At 44.5% G+C, this 23,620-nt stretch overlaps 1 protein-coding gene and 1 pseudogene across 1 annotated transcript in view; one reads left to right on the forward strand and one right to left on the reverse strand.

Annotated features, from left to right (window-relative positions):
* The first annotated feature begins 2,499 nt into the window (after positions 1 to 2,499).
* Positions 2,500 to 2,618, forward strand: LOC134930679 (5S ribosomal RNA; annotated as a pseudogene).
* A 925-nt stretch (positions 2,619 to 3,543) lies between these two features.
* Positions 3,544 to 23,620, reverse strand: part of LOC134928050 (glyoxylate/hydroxypyruvate reductase B-like) — a 77,467-nt gene continuing 57,390 nt past the window's right edge. Inside the window, exon 6 of the mRNA XM_063923295.1 lies at positions 3,544 to 3,994. Coding sequence (XP_063779365.1) covers positions 3,838 to 3,994 — 157 coding nt within the window. The 3' untranslated portion in view covers positions 3,544 to 3,837. The remainder of the gene's footprint in view (positions 3,995 to 23,620) is intronic.

Consider the following 23,620-nt stretch of genomic DNA (forward strand, 5'->3'; position numbering starts at 1 on the left):
CCCCACGATAGAGACAATGTTGTGATAAAAATGTGATTCCACGGTCCGTTTCTTTCACCCGTTTCTCCTTTGTTTTCCTCCAAGGCACAAAGACATCCACTTGGAAGAAGAATTTGACAACCTCTTTTATACAGACCATTGATGAACTGTGTCACAGACACCCAATACATTTAGTGACTTTAACTATCTACGGAAAACCCAAAACTTTAGAGACTGTAATTTTATGGACACTGGAACAGCTTTTGTTCGCCATTTACAACAAAAGCACCGAGAGACATCAGACAACATGTACATCAGACAAGACATCAGACAAGACCTCAATCGGCGACTGTTTATTTAAACTCACATAGTTTACGACTGCATTTATAATGATTGTTTCTTATCTTCATCTCTACAACCTCCAGGTAGTATCTCACATAGTCGACAGGTGATTCTCACATATTAGCATTCACATGTTCCCCCTCATTCATGTATCATCAACTAAATGTGCTCCCCCATTTGTTGCAACCAAAAGCCAAAAAGAGCTCGGTAGAGTTTGACAGCCCATCCACAGACCCTTAATACGGGATAAGAAGGATTCAAATGTATACTTCGCAATACCTCGAAGCTTGATTTAGAACACGAACGGCACGATGATACATGACCCCTCAAACATGGATTTCATACACACATGCTTTTACTGTCTCACTAGGTCATACTTTTCCCACCTTCTCCTCTCCTCCCATTACCCAATCATAAAAAAGTATTTACATGATGACATATATTTTTCTGTTTGAACTGTTTAGGAAGTGGCAGTTATTGGTGACTGCCAAAGGGTGGACTGTCAAAGTCGAAAAATATAGCGACCTATGATGCCTTGTACTAACCCCATGCGCTTGCCCGCTGCACATTCTCTCCCGTGCGTGCGCATATTCGCAGTTGCGTGACGGCGCCTCCACGGTCGTGCGCTCAGGCGCGTGGTATGCGCATTTACGGTAGAGTTTGTGTGCGTCTGGCGGGCGACTCGATCGTTACATAGTTAATCTAAATAGTGTATTTTATAGGTTATGGTCCCCTTAATAATATCAGTAAGTTTGTTTAGTGTAACTGGTTCATGGACAGAGAGATCCCTCTTTACATGATACGAAGGGTCAGACAGGTTTTGAGCAGTGGTGTTTAGTATGCAACGGAAGAGTATATTATTAGTAACATTCCGGTGTTGGTTTGAAAGAGATTAATCGCTCCTGCGTATAGTTATGTTTATAAGAAGTTTATGGACATTTACTGTATTTGCAGTTCATTATCCATGCGGCGGGAAACCTGAGATTCCCTCCCACCTGAGCAGTTTGAAATAGTCACAGCCCACCTGTTCGAATCAACCTATGACCTTTTGTTATAATGTGAAGACAGATTCCTGTGTCCAATGAACAATGACATTGTAGGGCCCTTTGTAGTGTACTGTACTTTGTGTATATAAGAACAGCCAGCCTGGGCCAGCTCAGTCTTCTCTCCACAAAGGTTTTCATCATTGACTAACTAGAGAGCTGGTTCCAGGACTGCGCTAGCGATCATTCCCCACGTGTGTAAGTTCTCTGTGACCAACTTATTCTCTGTCTGTATTTGCCATACTCTCTCTCTCACTGTTATTGTTTAGGATTAAGACGCTATTGTATATTAATGCCCAGTTATTCTGTTTAGGTGTTTTATGTTAGTGTTGTAGTGTATAAGCTGTTAACTGTTTTCCCCTTTTTCATACAAATGATCGTAAGTAAAGGTTTTGGAACCTCAGCAAGGTGTCTGTGTTTCTCTAGCTAGTATAGAGGGTTTCTGAGCGTCTCAATCGCTCAATCAGCTTTTATATAATAGAGGTTAATCAGCGTTACATTGTGTTAACATTACAAGACCAAGGTTTACAGTATAGGCTTAGCCTTTCAGTGTGTTGCATACAAGGTTTACTGTGTCATCCTGTGAGCGTCTGCGCCGCTCGTGTTCATCTCGTGGGCACAGCGTCCGCTACGCTAGTAGCGTAGCATTATGGTGCTCGGGCCGCCTATAGCGTGCTCGATACCCAGCGTAAGCCGTGAGCGAACATGCCGCTCGTGCGTCTCGACCACGGCCCAGCATCTGCTACGCTAAGTGCGTACCATTACGGTACCCCGTACGCCCATTGCGTACTGAGTCTCTTACCAATATATAGTGAATGTTATAAGATAAATAATTAGCTTTATCACCCTATAACTGTTTCTCAGTACTACAGAACCTAAACTGCAGTATTAAACTTTCAGCTCTATCTTCTTCTCATCTTGTATGTATGGACTCTCACTGATGATTCAGAGAGCGTGAGGAGGTCCCATTTGTGGAACCCCCATACACAATCTCTCGGCCTAACACCGGCAGCAGATGCTCTATATTTACCTATTCCTTTCTTATCTGTATGTTTTTTTGATCCCTGTACTGATCTTTGCTACTATATAGGTGCACTCTCATCAGCGATCCCAGAGTTGTATTTTGCTCAGTGCTGTCTACTATCATACCACACTGTAAACGCACAATACCGTCTGATCTTGGAAGCTAAACAGTGTTGGGCTTGGTCAGTACTTGGATGGGAGACCACCTGGGAATACCAAGTTTAGTAGAACTACTGAATTATACTCTGCACCAAACGCTGACAGCATTATCACCACTTGTCTGTTTTCATTTCTGAACCCTTTTAATTAATGAATACTAGTGCAATTTTATTGCATTCGCATTGAAGGTTTTATACCACCTACCAGGATTCCATCGCTGCTATACCAGGGCTCATTATACCACCTACCAGAATTCAATTGCTGCTATACCAGGGCTCATTTGGATTTTGGGAGCCTCATGTACTAATTTGTATAAATTTTGATACCATCACCAGATATTTCCCAAGAGTCTGTACAAAATTGACCTATATATAGGTCTAAAATAGAATTTCTATCTTCCTTTTATAAATGTGTGTTATTAATATGTTATGCTTGTCTGTCCTGGATACACTTTGACATGGTTTTAAAAATAATAATTAAAAGTTCATTTTTAGCCCTATCATTAACATTTTGTTTAAAAGAGTGCACCCAAACAAGAGTATTCTTTCCTTTCCCCCCAGTGTAATTCAAGTTCCCCGAGTCTCTCAGCCCCCCAGTAATCCCTCCTCATACATTAATGCTGAAAAATTGGAGTCCATATAATTTGTTGCCCCACAACTCTGCAAAGGCACTCAACTGCAAGTGCATGACCTGAGATCCCACATCAAAGGACAGTTTTGTCATTACTATCAACAAGGCTCGGACTAATCCCTTATAGGTGTCCAGGATCAACCTGATGACTACGTGACTCCCACAATGACAGCTGTACATTGTCTGCTTAAGAGTCGGCAACATGAAAGGTCACATAGTGATCCCTGAAGGATTACCAAGTTAAAATGTAATTTATGCAATCACAAAAATTGCATATAATCAGTAATTATAATTTCCATTTGTAAAGGAGTATATACAAATATTACAATTATTTATCTTTTATACAACCATCCAAAAAAACGCAACATGGTTTCAGCACTTTAATATATTACAATCCATAAAAATCTTTAAAAAATCTAGTTCAAATGTTAGTAAATTACAGTTTCAAGTGAGTAAAATGTCATTGCTACTGAAGTGAGGACATCTCAAATAGCCACATTGTTGGAGTATACTGGGAGTTAAAGATAATCGTGTATGCTAATTGAAGTGTCAGGAATTATTGTACATATCAGACAAAATAATTATTGTGGGGTTAAACTTCCAGTGCTCTATTTCAGAATTAAAGATGATCAACATAAGAAGTCTTCAAAGGATCCCCATGTTATTTGACAATAACTTCATTGAAAACAGGGCGGTCATTTATACCACTTATCATATTTTGAACCATATCTTCCATAATAATGCGTCTGGCATTGTAGGTTGCACTACCCATGTGAGGCGTTACAATAACATTGCTGAGTTTCCGCAGTGGGTGATTCCTATTAGAAAAGTAAATTAAATGAATGTTTACATAACAATATTTCAGCTTTTTAACCTCATCTTAATTTCTCCTCAGATAAGGAAAAAAAGAAAAAAAAGAAAAGATGATGTTAACAGCAGCAGTAGTAAATTTATATAATGAAGCAAAATCCCAACAATGAATTTAAAGACAGTGGGGAACATTTATCAAACCTTCTAAATAGGACTAGTGGAGAAGCTGACCATAGCAATCAGTCAGATTGTAGGGGGTACATGTATAACGATAAAAAATCTATGTAAATCAATGTTGTGTTTCCAGGGCTAACAACGGGATCCGGTCTCTAGGTCGACACTATCTGGGTCGACCACTATTGGTTGACAGAAACTAGGTCGACAGGGTCTCTACGTCGACATGTTATAGGTCGACGGGTCAAAAGGTCGACATGAGTTTTTCGCGATTTATTTTCTTTTTTTGATTAAAACGGTAATCTATGCCAAGCGAAGTGAGGCACCTTACCTGAAGCATGGCGAGTGAAGCGAGCCATGCGAGGGGACACGGGGCACTAATTGGGGTTCCCGGTAACTCAACGAAGGAAACAACACAAAAACCCCAAAAAAACTCATGTCAACCTTTTGACCTGTCAACCTAGACCATGTCGACCTAGTTATTGTTGACCAATAGTGGTCGACCTAGACACTGTCGACCTAGTTACTATCTACCTTCCATACCACACCCACTAAAAACACACACATTTACTAACATTTACATTAATAGCAAAAATCAATCTGTTACTAGTGTGTGTTTTACCTCAGAAACACAACATCGAATTAGTTAGATTTCCATTAATTTAGTATTGATAAAAATAGATAGATGGCGACCTTCAGTAAATATATCCCTAGCTATCATTCTATATATGTCTTCAGACTACGTGAACATATTCCAAATTTGTCACTTTAAGGACAGAATGTTACAAGCACTAGGAACTATCAATGTTCTTTATTCAGTAATTGCAAAATTTCATAATTCATTTATATATAAACTTATCATTAACTCTGTGTCAGGTTTGTATCTTCAATGCCAGTAATGCATTCAAAAGTTCCTAGCAAGCAATTATCATCCAGACCAAATTGTAATAAAAATGAAAGATTATGCAGTGTACCATCTTGTATGAATCTTTATTCATACAACACTACTATCATAAATATTTCATGGTCATGATTTTCTATTTTATACTTTAAAAATAATTACATAGTAATTACATTACATTTGGTATTTTGTTTAGCTCATTTTCATAGCCTACAGATAGCTCTGGTATTAAAGCTCAAAGTAAAGGCATTAATTATGTGAATACTCTTGATTGTCTGCCACGACCTCCAAACAGGAGCAGAAGACAAGAATCTATTCAGGAAGTGACACATGAAAGCGTTTGGGAATCCTGAGAACAGCTGGTAACTTCAAATTGTAAACAGAGGCGTATCTACCTATTGGCCAGGACGCCACGGGCGCCAGCCAAGGAGGGGCGCCACTCGCGGCCAGGAGGTAGATACACTTCGTATCCCCTTCCCCTGCCAGTTCCTCACCTGCCCCGGCATCAACCACGGAAGGCAGGACCTGGAGCCACTGTAAGGCGCTGGAGTCCGGCGCCGCACCGCATTTCAATAAAGAAACGCTGCATAAACTACAGCTCCCAGCAGCCCTTGCGGCCGCAGCTCACAGAAGCAAGGCTGCTGGGAGCTGTAGTTTATGCAGTGTTTCTTTATTGTAATGCGGCGCGGTGCCGGACCCCGGCGCCTTACAGTGGCTCCAGCTGCTGCCGTTTTGGGGCACATGGATGGCTGGCTGCCGTAGCTCAAAACGCAGCGCAGCAACTGGGAGCAGACATGGGTCCTCGGTTGAGGACGTGTGTGGACGGAGCGGTCTCTGGGAGACAACTGAGTTCTAGGGGTCAGGGAGGAGGATGCGCAGAGGCAGCGTGCTGTCCGGGAAGATGAAAGTGGCGGCAGCACTGCAGGGACAGAATGGTGAGCGGAGGGAGCAATGCCAGAACCAGGAGTGCAGGTTTCCTATCCAGCAGCGACACTCCCACCCTGCCCTGGACGAGGTAAGCTGCCAAACATAGGAAGGTCCTGGGGGTAGGGGGTGCCGTGGGAGTACTTTGCTGAGTCGAGGTGGGGGGGAGGGGGTCGTCTCGTAGGTGCTGGGTCTGTGTGTGTGGAGGTGCTCAGTTTGGTGCTTCTGTGGGGGGTGCTATTCTGTAGGGTGACCATATTATACCTTTTACCTGGGACGCTTATGGATTACACTGGTTCTGTGGCTGGCTGACTTCAAGCCTACATTTCAGCTGGTTTTAATCAGCCACAGAACCTGTGTAATCCATAAGCGTCCCAGGTAAAAGGGATAATATGGTCACTCTATATTCTGGATGTGTGTGGGGTAGGTGTAGGGGTGCTGGGTCTGTGGGGGACAGTGCTACTCTGGATGATGGGTTTGTGGTGGTGGGGTGCTCCTCTAGATGCTGGGGACTCCTGGGTGCCGTAAGGATGACACAACCCCACTCTTGTGTTATGCTGTGATATGTGCCATGCAGTGCCCAGTGACCCTCTGTCAGGGACGGGTTGGGTATGGGAGACCAGCAGTAAGGATGTCGGCAGTAAAAATACTGACACAGGCATCCCAACTGCTCGGAATCCCAACAGAGGCACCACACTTACGTAACCCTAATCAAAACTCTCCCCCTAACCCTCCCTCTAGTGTGTAAAACTAACCTCACATAATACACATGGACACACACACACAGAGTTACACGCACTTTCCCTATATCAATTCACCAAGTACCAGCACATGGTAGAATGGTCTGCGAGAGTCCGTAGGAAGTCAGTCAAAGAATGAATATTGTGACTAGTTTTTTCTTTTTATTATCACTACCGCATCTTTCACTTGCTGGGTAAGCTAATGTTATGATCAGGGTCTTACTATACTTTATACAACCGCACAGTTTGTTCTGTATGTGTATATTGTGTATGTACTTTCTTGGCTGTCCTCCTACCTTTCTGACCAGTCATTCTCTGTCTCCTCTTATGACTCTACCTCCCCCTCGTTTCCACTAACTGTAGGGGTACCCCAAGGTTCTGTCCTTGGTCCTCTACTCTTCTCTCTCTACACGTCCTCACAAGGTAAGCTCATTAGTACTTTTGGTTTCCAATATCATCTCTATGCTGATGACACTCAAATCTATCTTTCCTCTCCAGACCTCTCCCCTGCTCTCCTCACTCGTATCTCCAACTTTCTCTCTGCTACCTCTTCCTGGATGTCCCAGCGCTTTCTTAAACTTAACATGTCTAAGACCGAGCTGATCATCTTCCCTCCCGCATAACCTCACCTCCTACAATCTCATTATCTATTGATGGCACTACTATCTCCTCTAGCCCCCAAGTGCGCTGTCTTGGAGTAATCCTTGACTCCTCCCTCTCCTTCAAACCACACATTCAGCACCTCTCACAAACCTGCTGTTTTCATCTAAAAAATATTTCCAGGATCAGACCCTTTCTGACCCAGGATGCTACTAAGACTCTTATCCACTCACTGGTCATCTCCAGACTGGACTACTGTAATCTCCTCCTGACTGGCATTCCTGACAAATACCTCTCTCCACTCCAATCTATCCTCAATGCTGCTGCCCGGCTCATCTTCCTCACTAAACGCACTACGTGCACCTCTCCTCTCTTACTAGACCTTCACTGGCACCCCTTCCCTTTCAGAATCCATTTCAAGCTTCTCACAATCGCTTACAAAGCCCTCACCCACTCCTCTCCCATCTACATCTCTGACCTTATCTCCCTTTACACTCCCACCCGTCCTCTTCGCTCTGCTAATGCACGCCAACTCTCCTGCCTACGGATTACTTCCTCCCACTCCTACCTTCAAGATTTTTCACGTGCTGCACCACTTCTCTGGAATTCCCTACCTCTCCCCCTCAGACTCTCCACAAAACTACAAACGGGCTCTCAAGACCCACTTCTTCACCAAACCCAGCTAAATCTCATCCTAAACCTCTGTTCCACGCTCTCTATGTACCCCATCTGTCTCACCCCTGTCTGTCTACCCTCCCCTTTAGAATGTAAGCTCTCACGAGCAGGGCTCTCTTCCCTCATGTGCTTATCCTTTTCTTACTTTAATAATATTCAACTGCACCAAATCCAGCAGTCTTCTGCCACCTGATACTTATTCCAGTGTCATCTGCTGAAGTAGCTATGTTTATTTACCCTGTACTTGTCCTATATTGTCAACTGTAAGTTGCTGTTTTCCTGTGATAAAGCTAATTATTTATCTTATAACATTCATTATGTATTGGTAAGAGACTCAGTACGCAATGGGCGTACAGGGTACCGTAATGGTACGCACTTAGCGTAGCAGACGCTAGGCCGTGGTCGAGATGCACGAGCGTCACGTTCGCTCACGGCTTACGCTGGGTATCGAGCACGCTATAGGCGGCCCGAGCACCGTAATGCTACGCTACTAGCGTAGCGGACGCTTTGCCCACGAGAGGAACACGAGCGGCGCAGACGCTCACAGGATGACACACAGTAAACCTTGCATGCAACAAACTGAAAGGCTAAGCCTATACTGTAAACCTTGGTCTTGTAATGTTAACACAATGTAACGCTGATTAACCTCTATTATATAAAAGCTGATTGAGCGATTGAGACGCTCAGAAACCCTATATAATAACTAGTAAAACACACACTCCTTGCTAAGGTTCCAAAACCTTTACTTACGATAATTTGTATGAAAAAGGGGAAAACAGTTAACAGCTTATACACTACAGCACTAACATAAAACACCTAAACAGAATAACGACATAAATATACAATAGCGTCTTAATCCTAAACAATAGCAGTGAGAGAGAGAGAGAGAGAGAGTTTGGCAAATACAGACAGAGAATAAGTTGGTTACAGAGAACTTACACACGTGGGGAATGATCGCTAGCGCAGTCCTGGAACCAGCTCTCTAGTTAGTCAATGATGAAAACCTTTGTGGAGAGAAGACTGAGCTGGCCCAGCCTGGCTGTTCTTATATACACAACATACAGTACACTACAAAGGGCCCTACAATCTCATTGTTCATTGGACACAGGAATCTGTCTTCACATTATAACAAAAGGTCATAGGTTGGTTCGAACAGGTGGGCTGTGACTATTTCAAACTGCTCAGGTGGGAGGGAATCTCAGGTTTCCCGCCGCATGGATAATGAACTGCAAATACAGTAAATGTCCATAAACTTCTTATAAACATAACTATACGCAGGAGCGATTAATCTCTTTCAAACCAACACCGGAATGTTACTAATAATATACTCTTCCGTTGCATACTAAACACCACTGCTCAAAACCTGTCTGACCCTTCGTATCATGTAAAGAGGGATCTCTCTGTCCATGAACCAGTTACACTAAACAAACTTACTGATATTATTAAGGGGACCATAACCTATAAAATACACTATTTAGATTAACTATGTAACGATCGAGTCGCCCGCCAGACGCACACAAACTCTACCGTAAATGCGCATACCACGCGCCTGAGCGCACGACCGTGGAGGCGCCGTCACGCAACTGCGAATATGCGCACGCACGGGAGAGAATGTGCACGTGCAGCGGGCAAGCGCATGGGGTTAGTACAAGGCATCATAGGTCGCTATATTTTTCGACTTTGACAGTCCACCCTTTGGCAGTCACCAATAACTGCCACTTCCTAAACAGTTCAAACAGAAAAATATATGTCATCATGTAAATACCTTTTTATGATTGGGTAAAGGGAGGAGAGCAGAAGGTGGGAAAAGTATGACCTAGTGAGACAGTAAAAGCATGTGTGTATGAAATCCATGTTTGAGGGGTCATGTATCATTGTGCCGTACGTGTTCTAAATCAAGCTTCGAGGTATTGCGAAGTATACATTTGAATCCTTCTTATCCCGTATCAAGGGTCTGTGGATGGGCTGTCAAACTCTACCGAGCTCTTTTCGGCTTTTGGTTGCAACAAATGGGGGAGCACATTTAGTGTTGATGATACATGAATGGGGAGAATATGTGGATGCTAATATGTGAGAATCACCTGTCGACTATGTGAGATACTACCTGGAGGTTGTAGAGATGAAGATAAGAAACAATCGTTATAAATGCAGTCGTAAACTATGTGAGTTTAAATAAACAGTCGCCGATTGAGGTCTTGTCTGATGTACATGTTGTCTGATGTCTCTCGGTGCTTTTGTTGTAAATGGCGAACAAAAGCTGTTCCAGTGTCCATAAAATTATAGTCTCTAAAGTATTGGGTTTCCCGTGGATAGTTAAAGTCACTAAAAGTATTGGGTGTCTGTGACACAGTTCATCAATGGTCTGTATAAAAGAGGTTGTCAAATTCTTCTTCCAAGTGGATGTCTTTGTGCCTTGGAGGAAAACAAAGGAGAAACGGGTGAAAGAAACGGACCGTGGAATCACATTTTCATCACAACATTGTCTCTATCGTTGGGTCATAAATCAAATTAGTTGTTGTTATTACAGTGTCCTCGCTCCTCAGACTCATCACTCTGGTACTACCTTTACACTTCGTTAAAGTCCGAACGCATCTAAATATCAGACCAACCAATATGACGACTCCCAGAATACACAAGAGAAATTTCCCTACATCCATTATAATGCCTTGGGCCCATTCTCCTAAACCAGAGAACCAATTTCGTGGGTTCAACCATGATACCCAACTGGTCAGCTCATTACCCACAGCAGCGAGAGTGAGATTATGTCTCCTTCGGAACTCCCACTTTAATTGCAAAATGTCATCCATCTTTTGGTCTATGACCTCGGCCGGGTCCTCAGTGCTGTTTGTAATATACGTGCAGCACTTTACTCCATACTGAGTTGCTAGGGTAACACAATACCCGCCTGTCACTGCTGTGAGATAATTGAGAATCATCCTATGCTGAACCAGCTCTGTTTTGTAGGATTGTAACTCTCTCCCAGTATACCTGAACGTGTCGTCATACATTTCGGTGATATTGTCTAATAAGTTTGCTAGCGCAGATATATATCTATAATTTATCACTCCTCTGGCGGTACGAGTGATATCTAACGCAAGTAGGAATTGAATCCCGATGGATTCATGGATCAGATCAGAGGCCGGATGCTCTGTCCTCTCTATCAGGTGCCGTTTAACGACGTGCTCGTAATGAGTGTGAGTATAAGGAGCTTGGGCACCGCGGTGAATGTCTTTCATTTTGATATGGGATACAGTCATTACTTCAGGCAGTACTTTTCCAATGTAACACAATCCCTCTGAGTTTGGGGCAAGCCACTTATACGCCTTTCTCCCGCATATGAAATATGCATCATCGGGGAGAACATATGGGATGGAGTATGACATAACCATGTTACAAACTTTCCATGTGAAATCTCCTAACCCTAATTCTCCCATCTGTCTAGTACACGTATCCGATTGTATGATATGTGCACAGTATCCTGGTGATACTTCTCCAACTCGCATGGTCCTACTTCCTAGAGTGTACCTATACCGGAAATATTTTCCACTGTTGGCTATCTGGCGTATAAGCTCTGTGTCTATGGGCATTCTATCGGCTCTATATGAAAATGTCATGGTTTGATTATTCCATGACACTTCCCAATTTCCCGGCTTTCGGGGATTGGAAATGTTAAAGCATACTAAGGACTTATCCACATGATATTGGTGGAGCTTCAAACTAGGAGGACTAGAGATATTAAACCTCTTGTCCACCGGCCTCCCACCACTTAACTCAAGTACCTCTCCTACAGTTAAAGGGAATGGTACTAATCCTGATTTGCTATGACCTTGAGGTACTTGAGAGCATACCCAACAGTCTGTCTGATTTAACACTTTACCCACTAAGGAGTGATAGTCACTCAATGGATGCCGGTCCATGTAGATATTAAAACTGGACTGACATTTCTTGATGCACCCATCCTCAACTATATTGTCACAATGCCTACAGATGCAGTTCTCTTCAGCTAACAATCCTTCACAATGCCTTCTATTGTCAGTGCTACCAGATCGTTTTCTGATACTAGCCTTTACTCGGTGATTGTGCTGCTCTTGGGAAACTACGCCTCCATCCTGGTCATCCGATTCCATTCTAGATCCTTTCTCGACCTCACTGGTACTCTCACCGAAACAGACTGTTCTGGTCAACATCATGGTCAACAGGAAAATCCGGATCACAGTCTCTTGGGGCAAGTCCATCTTACAGGAGGAGAAAGAGAAATTTGTAATGGGGGTACAAAAAATAATTTGAGGGGAAAGAAAAATGTTACGATGCTTTTGTCCTCTAGTCTTGTTGCTCTTCTTGCTCTGTTGTCATCTTAAAGGTGCTGTCTCTCAATCTTCCAAACGAACATTCTGGTGATACAATATTCCTTCCAAATCAGCGATCTTTCTGTAAGGAGCAAAAATCTTGTATTACCATTTGTCTAACTGATGTGTGACATACCATCTGTAAAGCATGAGAACATGAGAGAGAAGAGACAAAAAAAAAAAAAACGAGAGAGAGAACAATTCATATATATGTTACATAAAACAACAAACAAAAAAAACATGGTCAGATCTTCCGTTCACCATCAGGCTGTCACACCATCACATCCATTGGTATCTTTGCGCAGTCTCCCCCACCAGTATTTCCACACTCCACCCTTTTGTGCCTGGCCAGGACACACCGATGTCGGTAGGTCACACTGGGGTTGGGTATATCTCTGAAAAGACCAAGTAGTCATGTGACGTTGGAGCTGTCGTGGTGAACGTCAGAGATGGGAAAAAGAAACATTTACAGATAAATTACAAAGCTTACCCGGCCGTTCCTGTGTCTACAAGGAACTGACCTCCCAATATCATTAACTGTAACCTCAGGTTTACTACCAGTCCTAATGATCAACTTTCCTGACTGCATATTACAGGTGTGGCCCAAACTTCTTCCTAAGTGATTCCTGATTACAATTTCGTGTATCATGACTTTGCTCATGTTTTTGTCTAGGGGGTTTATCTACCTTGTGTGTATCTTCAAAACCTACAATTTCGTGTAAAATTACCTTCCTTCTGGCAATTATAACATCTTATCACCTTTGACTTACCCACAGGGATCTGAGGCTTCTTACCTCCCTGTGCTTCCCTGTTTCTTTGGATATCATGGTCATGTCGTTGTCTAGGGGGCTGATATGACTTTTGTATATTTCTTGATCTACAATCTCTTGCAAAATGTCCCTCTTTGTGACAATGATAACAAACTATCACATTTGAATTTCTCACAGGGGTTTGGGGCTTAAGCTGGTGTGGCTTCGTTGTCAGGGCTTGTCTACTGATTGTCATTTGCTTACTGCCCTGTGACTCCAGGTGTCTTTTGATGTTCCATTCATGGTCAATAGCAGACTCTCTCAAAAACGCCACGAGACACCTCTCCAGTTAGGTAGAGAGGTCTGTACCCTTGTTCTCAACACTTCCTGTAAACCATCCATTAATACCTTAACCGCTATATCTCTATGCTGTGCATTTCTCTCAATGTCTGTGATCCCAGTATCTCTAGCCATTACTTGCAGTGCTCGATTGAAATAATTTGAAGTACTTTCTCCTCCTCTTTGTCTTATGGAGAAGATTTTGTTCCACTCGACAACGGCTGGGAAATATACTCCTAACTGTCGGATGATCTGCTTAATACATTCCTGATTGTGTTCCTCCGTACGAGGTACTTCTGTGTCTAATTTACAATCAGTAATAAATTTCGCAGGGTCAACACTGGAGGGCAAACATGCCCTCAGCACTGTCCGCCAACCTTTGTTGGTGGGTTCGGCGGAGTTTCCTAGTTCTTTAATAAACCTCTGACATGCAACTAGATCTTTCCTAGGATCAGGGAATTCAGACGTAATTGCTCTTAATTCTGTCCGGGACCAGGGATGGCGCATTGCACTGTCCCTGGCGGGAATGATTCCCTGAGCGTCAGTCTTCCCATTGGGGACTGTGATCACCCTGACAGGATTAAATTCAACCACATCATCTTGTGTTGGTTCTACGTGATATATAACACCGTACGTACCTGTGGACACGACCTCACCTGACCCTCCGTTAGGGGCTTTGACTACTGCCTTTACCGATTGGGTCGCGTCCACCTGGATGTCTTGTATGATGGCTGCTGGAAAAGGTGCCGACATCGTGCTGGGCTCACTTTCTTGCTTGTAGTCCTGAGGGAAGTTTAACATGGGGTGCAACTTGCACGGGTTAACAGTTGTACATTTAACAGTTTTACTTTTATCATTGTTACATTTGTTACAATTATTCTTATCATCAATATTACAGTTGCTAAGTGCACAATTATCATATACCAGTGTGCCATTCTCTGTAACCACTTTCTCTCTTGTTGCCATATTTTTCTTACCAAAGTGAGAGTCAGCTGTGTAAGCTACTCCTCCTTGTATTTCACTTTCCCGTTGCCATAACTGTAAACAATCATAATGTCAGATCCGCCTCTTCGCGGACTTAATTAGACATATCCTTCTCCTTAGATTTTGTAACACCTCGGGACTAAAACTGCCTACCCGTGGGAACTTTTCCCCGTCATGCACAGTCATTCTTTCCCATTCATTGAAAACCTTTGTGTGTGATTCATCTTGGACCTCCTGGTCTGTATCACACGTTATATACCTTGCCGACCTTATGGGCCGGTTTACTAAATCAACCTGAACCAGGGTTGATCGTCCCTTACCTGAACAACTGGCCCCCATCTTTGCAGGTGTTGCTTTCACTACCTCTGACCTTCAAATCAGGGTCTTCAGCGAACCCTTACAAAAACCAAGTTGCCCGGGGTAAGCCGACGGTGAAAGTTCGACCGAGTGCTTTCACCCACTCTTCGCCCACGTTGGCCAGTACTTCAATCACTGACTCAGAGCTGCTGTACCCAACCTAGGGCCCCTATAAACCTTTATTTACTGGGGCGTGTGGGAGTAGGTTACCCGTCCCCAGCAAGTATCGGTTGTTAGAGAATTCCTGAGTGACCAGCGAACCTCCCTTAAAATAAAAAAATGTACACAAATCACGTTAGAATGTACAAATAGCGTTTATGACCCCTCTCATACGCAAACGGTACTGGGTCAAGTTACAAACTGATGCATACAATTACGGCCCTCATTCCGAGTTGATCGGTCGCAAGGCGAATTTAGCAGAGTTACACACGCTTAGTCTACGCCTACTGGGAGTGTATCTTAGCATCTTAAAAGTGCGAACGAAGTTTACGCAATATTGCGAACAAACAAAACTTAGCAGTTTTAGAGTAGCTCCAGACTTACTCTGCCTGTGCGATCAGTTCAGTGCTTGTCATTCCTGGTTTGACGTCACAAACACTCCCAGCGTTCGCCCAGACACTCCCCCGTTTCTCCGGCCACTCCTGCGTTTTTTCCGGAAACGGTAGCGTTTTCAGCCACACGCCCATAAAACGCCGTGTTTCCGCCCAGTAACACCCATTTCCAGTCAATCACACTACGTTCGCCGGTGCGAACAAAAAGCCGTGAGTAAAAATCCTTTCTTAATAGCAGAATTACTTAGCGCAGTCGCAGTGCGAACATTGCGCATGCGCTCTAAGCAGATTTTCACTGCGATGCGAAAAAAAAGAACGAGCGAACGACTCGGAATGAGGGCCTACATGCGGTACAATCGTACTGCACATAAGCAACTAATCTTATGTGCGGAACGACCAATGGAATCGATAATTGTGGCTGCGAATTCCTTCAGCCAGAGCTTAATGGCCTATATGGGTACCACACCAACCCTCCTGGGGTTGTGCTTCTTGACTCTATCTATAGCGGACTTCCTAGTCTGCTGTACCTAGACCTCCTGGTCTGTCTCTACAATAGACCTCCTAATCTGCTATACTCTAATGCTCTTATTTCAATATTTAACAAGGGATGCCTCCCAAGCCACCACGCGCTGTCACTTTCACGGATGTACCTCACGAGAACTCGACTTCCGGGGGTTCCAACCAAAAATGAGAAACTTATATATATATACACACTCTTTCACCTCATATACTCTTTACTTTCTTTTCTGTACAGAAATTCCTTTCATTCAGTATCGCAGTCTAGTCCCAGAGGAGTTGCAACTAGAGAAGGATCTTTTACGCTAAAATTTAGGATACTGAGATTAACTTGCGCTATTATCGCGTTGCTTCCGTATCGCCTACTAAAACAATACTATCGTGTGATTTGTATTATGTGGGCGTACCCATACGCTCCGTTGCATAATATACGCTACGTGTGTAAGCCCTTGCGTCGCGTACGCTTGTCCCGCCCTTTGTTAGGGACACGTGTACACAGGCCAGACACGTCCACAGTAACACAAGTAACACGTTTCTATCAATGCAAATGATATTTAACTGTAATCATTTACCGAGCACCACACAGAACTTCCTTGTATCTTAGGCAAAGCCGTGTGCGTGTTTTACAAATTACTTCCTTACGTATTAATTTTTACTTTTAACTACCAATAGCAACAAATCTTTCTCAGCACGTTATCAATGATAAATGGCAAACAGGAAGGCGAGATGTGAAATTACACAAATGAAAAATGCAGGTGTGTGCGTGTGTTGCGTACGCAATGTGTATCAAACAGAAATAAACAGTTTTAAAAGACAATAGCGTACTGTTCTTACCTTCCGGTTCCGGATTCCACCAGCACTCCTACAACGTAGCGATGCAGACGCTTATCTAGTCAGCACTACCGTATCCCCCACCACCAACACGGATACAAAGGGATACTACCTTCCCGCCCTTTGCTGACAGATAAAGTCTGCTTGTGTTCGCTAGAGCGGATATGTGGAGGACGGACGAGCCGCCAATTGATAAAGCTAATTATTTATCTTATAACATTCATTATATATTGGTAAGAGACTCAGTACGCAATGGGCGTACAGGGTACCGTAATGGTACGCATTTAGCGTAGCAGACGCTAGGCCATGGTCGAGACGCACGTGCGGCACGTTCGTTCAGGGCTTACGCTGGGTATCGAGCACGCTATAGGCGGCCCGAGCACCGTAATGCTACGCTACTAGCGTAGCGGACGCTGTGCCCACGAGAGGAACACGAGCGGCGCAGACGCTCACAGGATGACACACAGTAAACCTTGTATGCAACACACTGAAAGGCTAAGCCTATACTGTAAACCTTGGTCTTGTAATGTTAACACAATGTAACGCTGATTAACCTCTATTATATAAAAGCTGATTGAGCGATTGAGACGCTCAGAAACCCTATATAATAACTAGTAAAACACACACTCCTTGCTAAGGTTCCAAAACCTTTACTTACGATAATTTGTATGAAAAAGGGGAAAACAGTTAACAGCTTATACACTACAGCACTAACATAAAACACCTAAACAGAATAACTGGACATAAATATACAATAGCGTCTTAATCCTAAACAATAACAGTGAGAGAGAGAGAGAGAGAGAGAGTATGGCAAATACAGACAGAGAATAAGTTGGTTACAGAGAACTTACACACGTGGGGAATGATCGCTAGCACAGTCCTGGAACCAGCTCTCTAGTTAGTCAATGATGAAAACCTTTGTGGAAAGAAGACTGAGCTGGCCCAGCCTGGCTATTCTTATATACACAACATACAGTACACTACAAAGGGCCCTACAATCTCATTGTTCATTGGACACAGGAATCTGTCTTCACATTATAACAAAAGGTCATAGGTTGGTTCGAACAGGTGGGCTGTGACTATTTCAAACTGCTCAGGTGGGAGGGAATCTCAGGTTTCCCGCCGCATGGATAATGAACTGCAAATACAGTAAATGTCCATAAACTTCTTATAAACATAACTATACGCAGGAGCGATTAATCTCTTTCAAACCAACACCGGAATGTTACTAATAATATACTCTTCCGTTGCATACTAAACACCACTGCTCAAAACCTGTCTGACCCTTCGTATCATGTAAAGAGGGATCTCTCTGTCCATGAACCAGTTACACTAAACAAACTTACTGATATTATTAAGGGGACCATAACCTATAAAATACACTATTTAGATTAACTATGTAACGATCGAGTCGCCCGCCAGACGCACACAAACTCTACCGTAAATGCGCATACCACGCGCCTGAGCGCATGACCGTGGAGGCGCCGTCACGCAACTGCGAATATGTGCACGCACGGGATAGAATGTGCACGTGCAGCGGGCAAGCGCATGGGGTTAGTACAAGGCATCATAGGTCGCTATATTTTTCAACTTTGACACCTGCTTGATTATTTGTTTATGTACTCTGTAACTGGGCGCTGCGGAACCCTTGTGGCGCCATATAAATAAAGGATAATAATAATAATAATATGTATGGACTGCTCTCTATGCACAGACTGTTTATATTGTGTATGTATTCACTACTACTTGTTTTCCTACATACTGTATGCCAACTTGAGTTATAAGTGATGTACTTATCTCATTTATAAGTGTAAGTACATTTTTTCTTATTAGGTCACATCTTAATTGTGGTGAACAAAATATGTTCATTGTTTCAGTTAACATTGTTTATATGCCAAGAGCCATCATTATAAACAGCCTTTACATTGGGTGAAACCCTTACAGTGGCCATACACTTATGTGACGTCTCAGAGGGGAGAAGTAGCATACAATCACCCATGTACCGCCCGGCAGCTTCCCGGTGGCAGGATCGCATATGATACGACGTAAGCAGTACTTTTGCATATGATGTATCATATGCGACCTCAGCCAAGACTGCCTGTACGATATATCTATAGTGCAGTACTTCCGATCTAGGGGCTCTGATCCGATACTCAAAGGACCGCGCATCGGATCGGAGGTAAAATACATGCAATTTGCCAGTTTTCATCCGATTTATCAGCCTGAAACTTCAAAATCGGATGAAATCGGGCAAAATCGCACTAGTGTATGGGCACCTTTACACTGCAGCGGATGACTACTTTTCAGTTTAATTGGTTTTAAGACTTAGGGGTCTATTTACTAAGCCATGAATGGAGATAATATCGCTGGAGATAAAGTACCAGCCAATCGGCTCCTAACTGTCATTTTTCCAACCCAGCCTGTGACGTGGCAGTTAGGAGCTGATTGGCTGGTACTTTATCTCAAGTGATTTTATCTCCATCGAAGGCTTAGTAAATAGACCCCTTAGTTCAAAAACTGGTCAGTCACTATTCCATTAGGGTTAGACTAGTGGAATATAAAATGCCAATGCACAGTACTAGCTAGTAAATGTAGACATTAAAATGCTGTAAAATAGTACAATAGCTCTCTAATCAATAAAAAAACTGTAGATGTTCTGATGTCAATAAAAATAAGAATTTACTCATCGGTAATTCTATTTCTCGTAGTCCGTAGTGGATGCTGGGTACTCCGTAAGGACCATGGGGAATAGACGGGCTCCGCAGGAGACTGGGCACTCTTTAAAGAAAGATTAGGTACTACATCTGGTGTGCACTGGCTCCTCCCTCTATGCCCCTCCTCCAGACCTCAGTTAGGGAAACTGTGCCCGGAAGAGCTGACATTACTAGGAAAGGATTTGGAATCCAGGGTAAGACTCATACCAGCCACACCAATCACACCGTACAACTTGTGATAACTATACCCAGTTAACAGTATGAATAACAGCTGAGCCTCATTCAACAGATGGCTCAGAACAATAACCCTATAGTTAAGCAATAACTATATACAAGTATTGCAGAAGTCCGCACTTGGAACGGGCTCCCAGCATCCACTATGGACTACGAGAAATAGAATTACCGGTGAGTAAATTCTTATTTTCTCTGACGTCCTAGTGGATGCTGGGTACTCCGTAAGGACCATGGGGATTATACCAAAGCTCCCAAACGGGCGGGAGAGTGCGGATGACTCTGCAGCACCGAATGAGCAAACTCAAGGTCCTCCTCAGCCAGGGTATCAAACTTGTAGAATTTTGCAAACGTGTTTGATCCCGACCAGGTAGCAGCTCGGCAAAGTTGTAAAGCCGAGACCCCTCGGGCAGCCGCCCAAGAAGAGCCCACCTTCCTCGTGGAATGGGCTTTTACTGATTTAGGATGCGGCAGTCCAGCCGCAGAATGAGCCTGCTGAATCGTGCTACAGATCCAGCGAGCAATAGTCTGCTTAGAAGCAGGAGCACCCAGCTTGTTGGGTGCATGCAGGATAAACAGCGAGTCAGTTTTTCTGACTCTAGCTGTCCTGGAAACATAGATTTTCAGGGCCCGGACTACGTCCAGCAACTTGGAATCCTCCAAGTCCCGAGTAGCCGCAGGCACCACAATAGGTTGGTTCAAATGAAACGCTGATACCACCTTAGGGAGAAATTGGGGACGAGTCCTCAATTCTGCCCTGTCCATATGGAAGATTAGATAGGGGCTTTTACATGACAAAGCCGCCAATTCTGACACACGCCTAGCCGAAGCTAAGGCCAATAGCATGACCACTTTCCACGTGAGATATTTTAGCTCCACGGTCTGAAGTGGCTCAAACCAATGTGATTTTAGGAAATCCAACACAACGTTGAGATCCCAAGGTGCCACTGGAGGCACAAAAGGGGGCTGAATATGCAGCACTCCCTTGACAAACGTCTGAACTTCAGGCAGTGAAGCCAGTTCTTTTTGAAAGAAAATAGACAGGGCCGAAATCTGGACTTTTATGGATCCCAATTTTAGGCCCATAGTCACTCCTGACTGTAGGAAGTGCAGAAATCGACCCAGCTGAAATTCCTCTGTTGGGGCCTTCATAGCCTCACACCAAGCAACATATTTTCGCCATATGCGGTGATAATGTTTTGCTGTCACATCCTTCCTAGCTTTTATCAGCGTAGGAATGACTTCAACCGGAATGCCCTTTTCCATCAGGATCCGGCGTTCAACCGCCATGCCGTCAAACGTAGCCGCGGTAAGTCTTGGAACAGACAGGGCCCCTGCTGCAGCAGGTCCTGTCGGAGCGGCAGAGGCCAAGGGTCCTCTGAGATCATTTCTTGTAGTTCCGGGTACCAAGTTCTTCTTGGCCAATCCGGAACGATGAGTATAGTTCTTACTCCTCTCTTTCTTATTATCCTCAGTACCTTTGGTATGAGAGGAAGAGGAGGGAACACATAAACCGATTGGTACACCCACGTGTCACTAGAGCGTCCACAGCTATCGCCTGAGGGTCCCTTGACCTGGCGCAATATCTTTTTAGCTTTTTGTTGAGGCGGGACGCCATCATGTCCACCTGTGGCCTTTCCCAACGATTTACAATCAGCTGGAAGACTTCTGGATGAAGTCCCCATTCTCCCGGGTGGAGGTCGTGCCTGCTGAGGAAGTCTGCTTCCCAGTTGTCCACTCCCGGAATGAACACTGCTGACAGTGCTATCACGTGATTCTCCGCCCATCGGAGAATCCTTGTGGCTTCTGCCATTGCCATCCTGCTTCTTGTGCCGCCCTGTCGGTTTAAATGGGCGACCGCCGTGATGTTGTCTGACTGAATCAGCACCGGCTGGTTTTGAAGCAGGGGTTTTGCTTGACTTAGGGCATTGTAAATGGCCCTTAGTTCCAGAATATTTATGTGTAGGGAAGTCTCCTGACTCGACCATTGTCCTTGGAAGTTTCTTCCCTGAGTGACAGCCCCCCAACCTCGGAGGCTTGCATCCGTGGTCACCAGGACCCAGTCCTGTATGCCGAATCTGCGGCCCTCGAGAAGATGAGCACTCTGCAGCCACCACAGCAGAGACACCCTGGCCCTCGGGGACAGGGTGATCAGCCGATGCATCTGAAGATGCGATCCGGACCACTTGCCTAACAGATCCCACTGAAAGATCCTTGCATGGAACCTGCCGAAGGGAATTGCTTCGTAAGAAGCTACCATCTTTCCCAGGACTCGCGTGCAGTGATGCACCGCCACCTGTTTTGGTTTTAGGAGGTCTCTGACCAGAGATGACAACTCCTTGGCCTTCTCCTCCGGGAGAAACACCTTCTTCTGTTCTGTGTCCAGAATCATACCCAAGAACAGCAGACGCGTCGTAGGAACCAGCTGCGACTTTGGGATATTCAGAATCCAGCCGTGCTGTTGTAGCACTTCCTGAGATAGTGCTACTCCGACCAACAACTGCTCCATGGACCTCGCCTTTATAAGGAGATCGTCCAAGTACGGGATAATTATAACTCCCTTCTTTCGAAGGAGTATCATCATATCGGCCATTACCTTGGTAAATACCCTCGGTGCCGTGGACAGACCAAACGGCAACGTCTGGAATTGGTAATGGCAGTCCTGTACCACAAATCGGAGGTACTCCTGGTGAGGTGGGTAAATGTGGACATGTAGGTAAGCATCCTTGATGTCCAGTGATACCATATAATCCCCCTCTTCCAGGCTTGCAATAACCGCCCTGAGCGATTCCATTTTGAACTTGAACTTCCTTATATAAGTGTTCAAGGATTTCAAATTTAGAATGGGTCTCACCGAACCGTCTGGTTTCGGTACCACAAACATTGTGGAATAGTAACCCCGTCCCTGTTGAAGGAGGGGAACTTTGATTATCACCTGCTGGAGGTACAGCTTGTGAATTGCCGCCAGTACTACCTCCCTGTCCTTGGGAGTAGCTGGCAAGGCTGATTTGAGGTAACGGCGAGGGGGAGACGTCTCGAACTCCAGCTTGTATCCCTGAGATACCACTTGTAGAACCCAGAGATCCACCTGTGAGTGAACCCACTGGTCACTGAAGTTCCGGAGACGGGCCCCCACCGCACCTGGCTCCACCTGTGGAGCCCCAGCGTCATGCGGTGGACTTAGTGGAAGCAGGGGAGGATTTTTGTTCCTGGGAACTGGCTGTCTGGTGCAGCTTTTTCCCTCTACCCCTGCCTCTGGGCAGAAAGGACGCGCCTCTGACCCGCTTGCCTTTCTGAGGCCGAAAGGACTGTACTTGATAATACAGTGCTTTCTTAGGCTGTGAGGGAACCTGAGGTAAAAAAGTCGACTTCCCAGCTGTTGCTGTGGATACGAGGTCCGAGAGACCGTCCCCAAACAATTCCTCACCCTTATAAGGCAAAACCTCCATGTGCCTTTTAGAATCAGCATCACCTGTCCACTGCCGAGTCCATAATACTCTCCTGGCAGCAATGGACATTGCATTAATTCTAGATGCCAGCCGGCAAATGTCCCTCTGTGCATCCCTCATATATAAGACTACGTCTTTAATATGCTCTATGGTTAGCAAAATAGTGTCCCTGTCAAGGGAATCAATGTTACCAGACAGGGAATCAGACCATGCTGCTGCAGCACTACACATCCATGCCGAAGCAATAGCAGGTCTCAGTATAGTACCTGAGTGTGTATACACAGACTACAGGATAGCCTCCTGCTTTCTATCTGCAGGCTCCTTTAAGGCGGCCGTATCCTGAGACGGCAGTGCCACCTTTTTTGATAAGCGTGTGAGCGCCTTGTCCACCCTAGGGGATGTCTCCCAGCGAAACCTATCCGTTGGCGGGAAAGGGTACGCCATTAGTAACCGCTTAGAAATCACTAGTTTCTTATCTGGGGAACCCCACGCTTCTTCACACAATTCATTTAACTCATCAGATGGGGGAAAAGTCACTGGCTGCTTTTTCTCC

The sequence above is a fragment of the Pseudophryne corroboree genome, chromosome 5 (genome assembly GCF_028390025.1).
Source record: "Pseudophryne corroboree isolate aPseCor3 chromosome 5, aPseCor3.hap2, whole genome shotgun sequence".
Classification (NCBI taxonomy): domain Eukaryota; kingdom Metazoa; phylum Chordata; class Amphibia; order Anura; family Myobatrachidae; genus Pseudophryne; species Pseudophryne corroboree.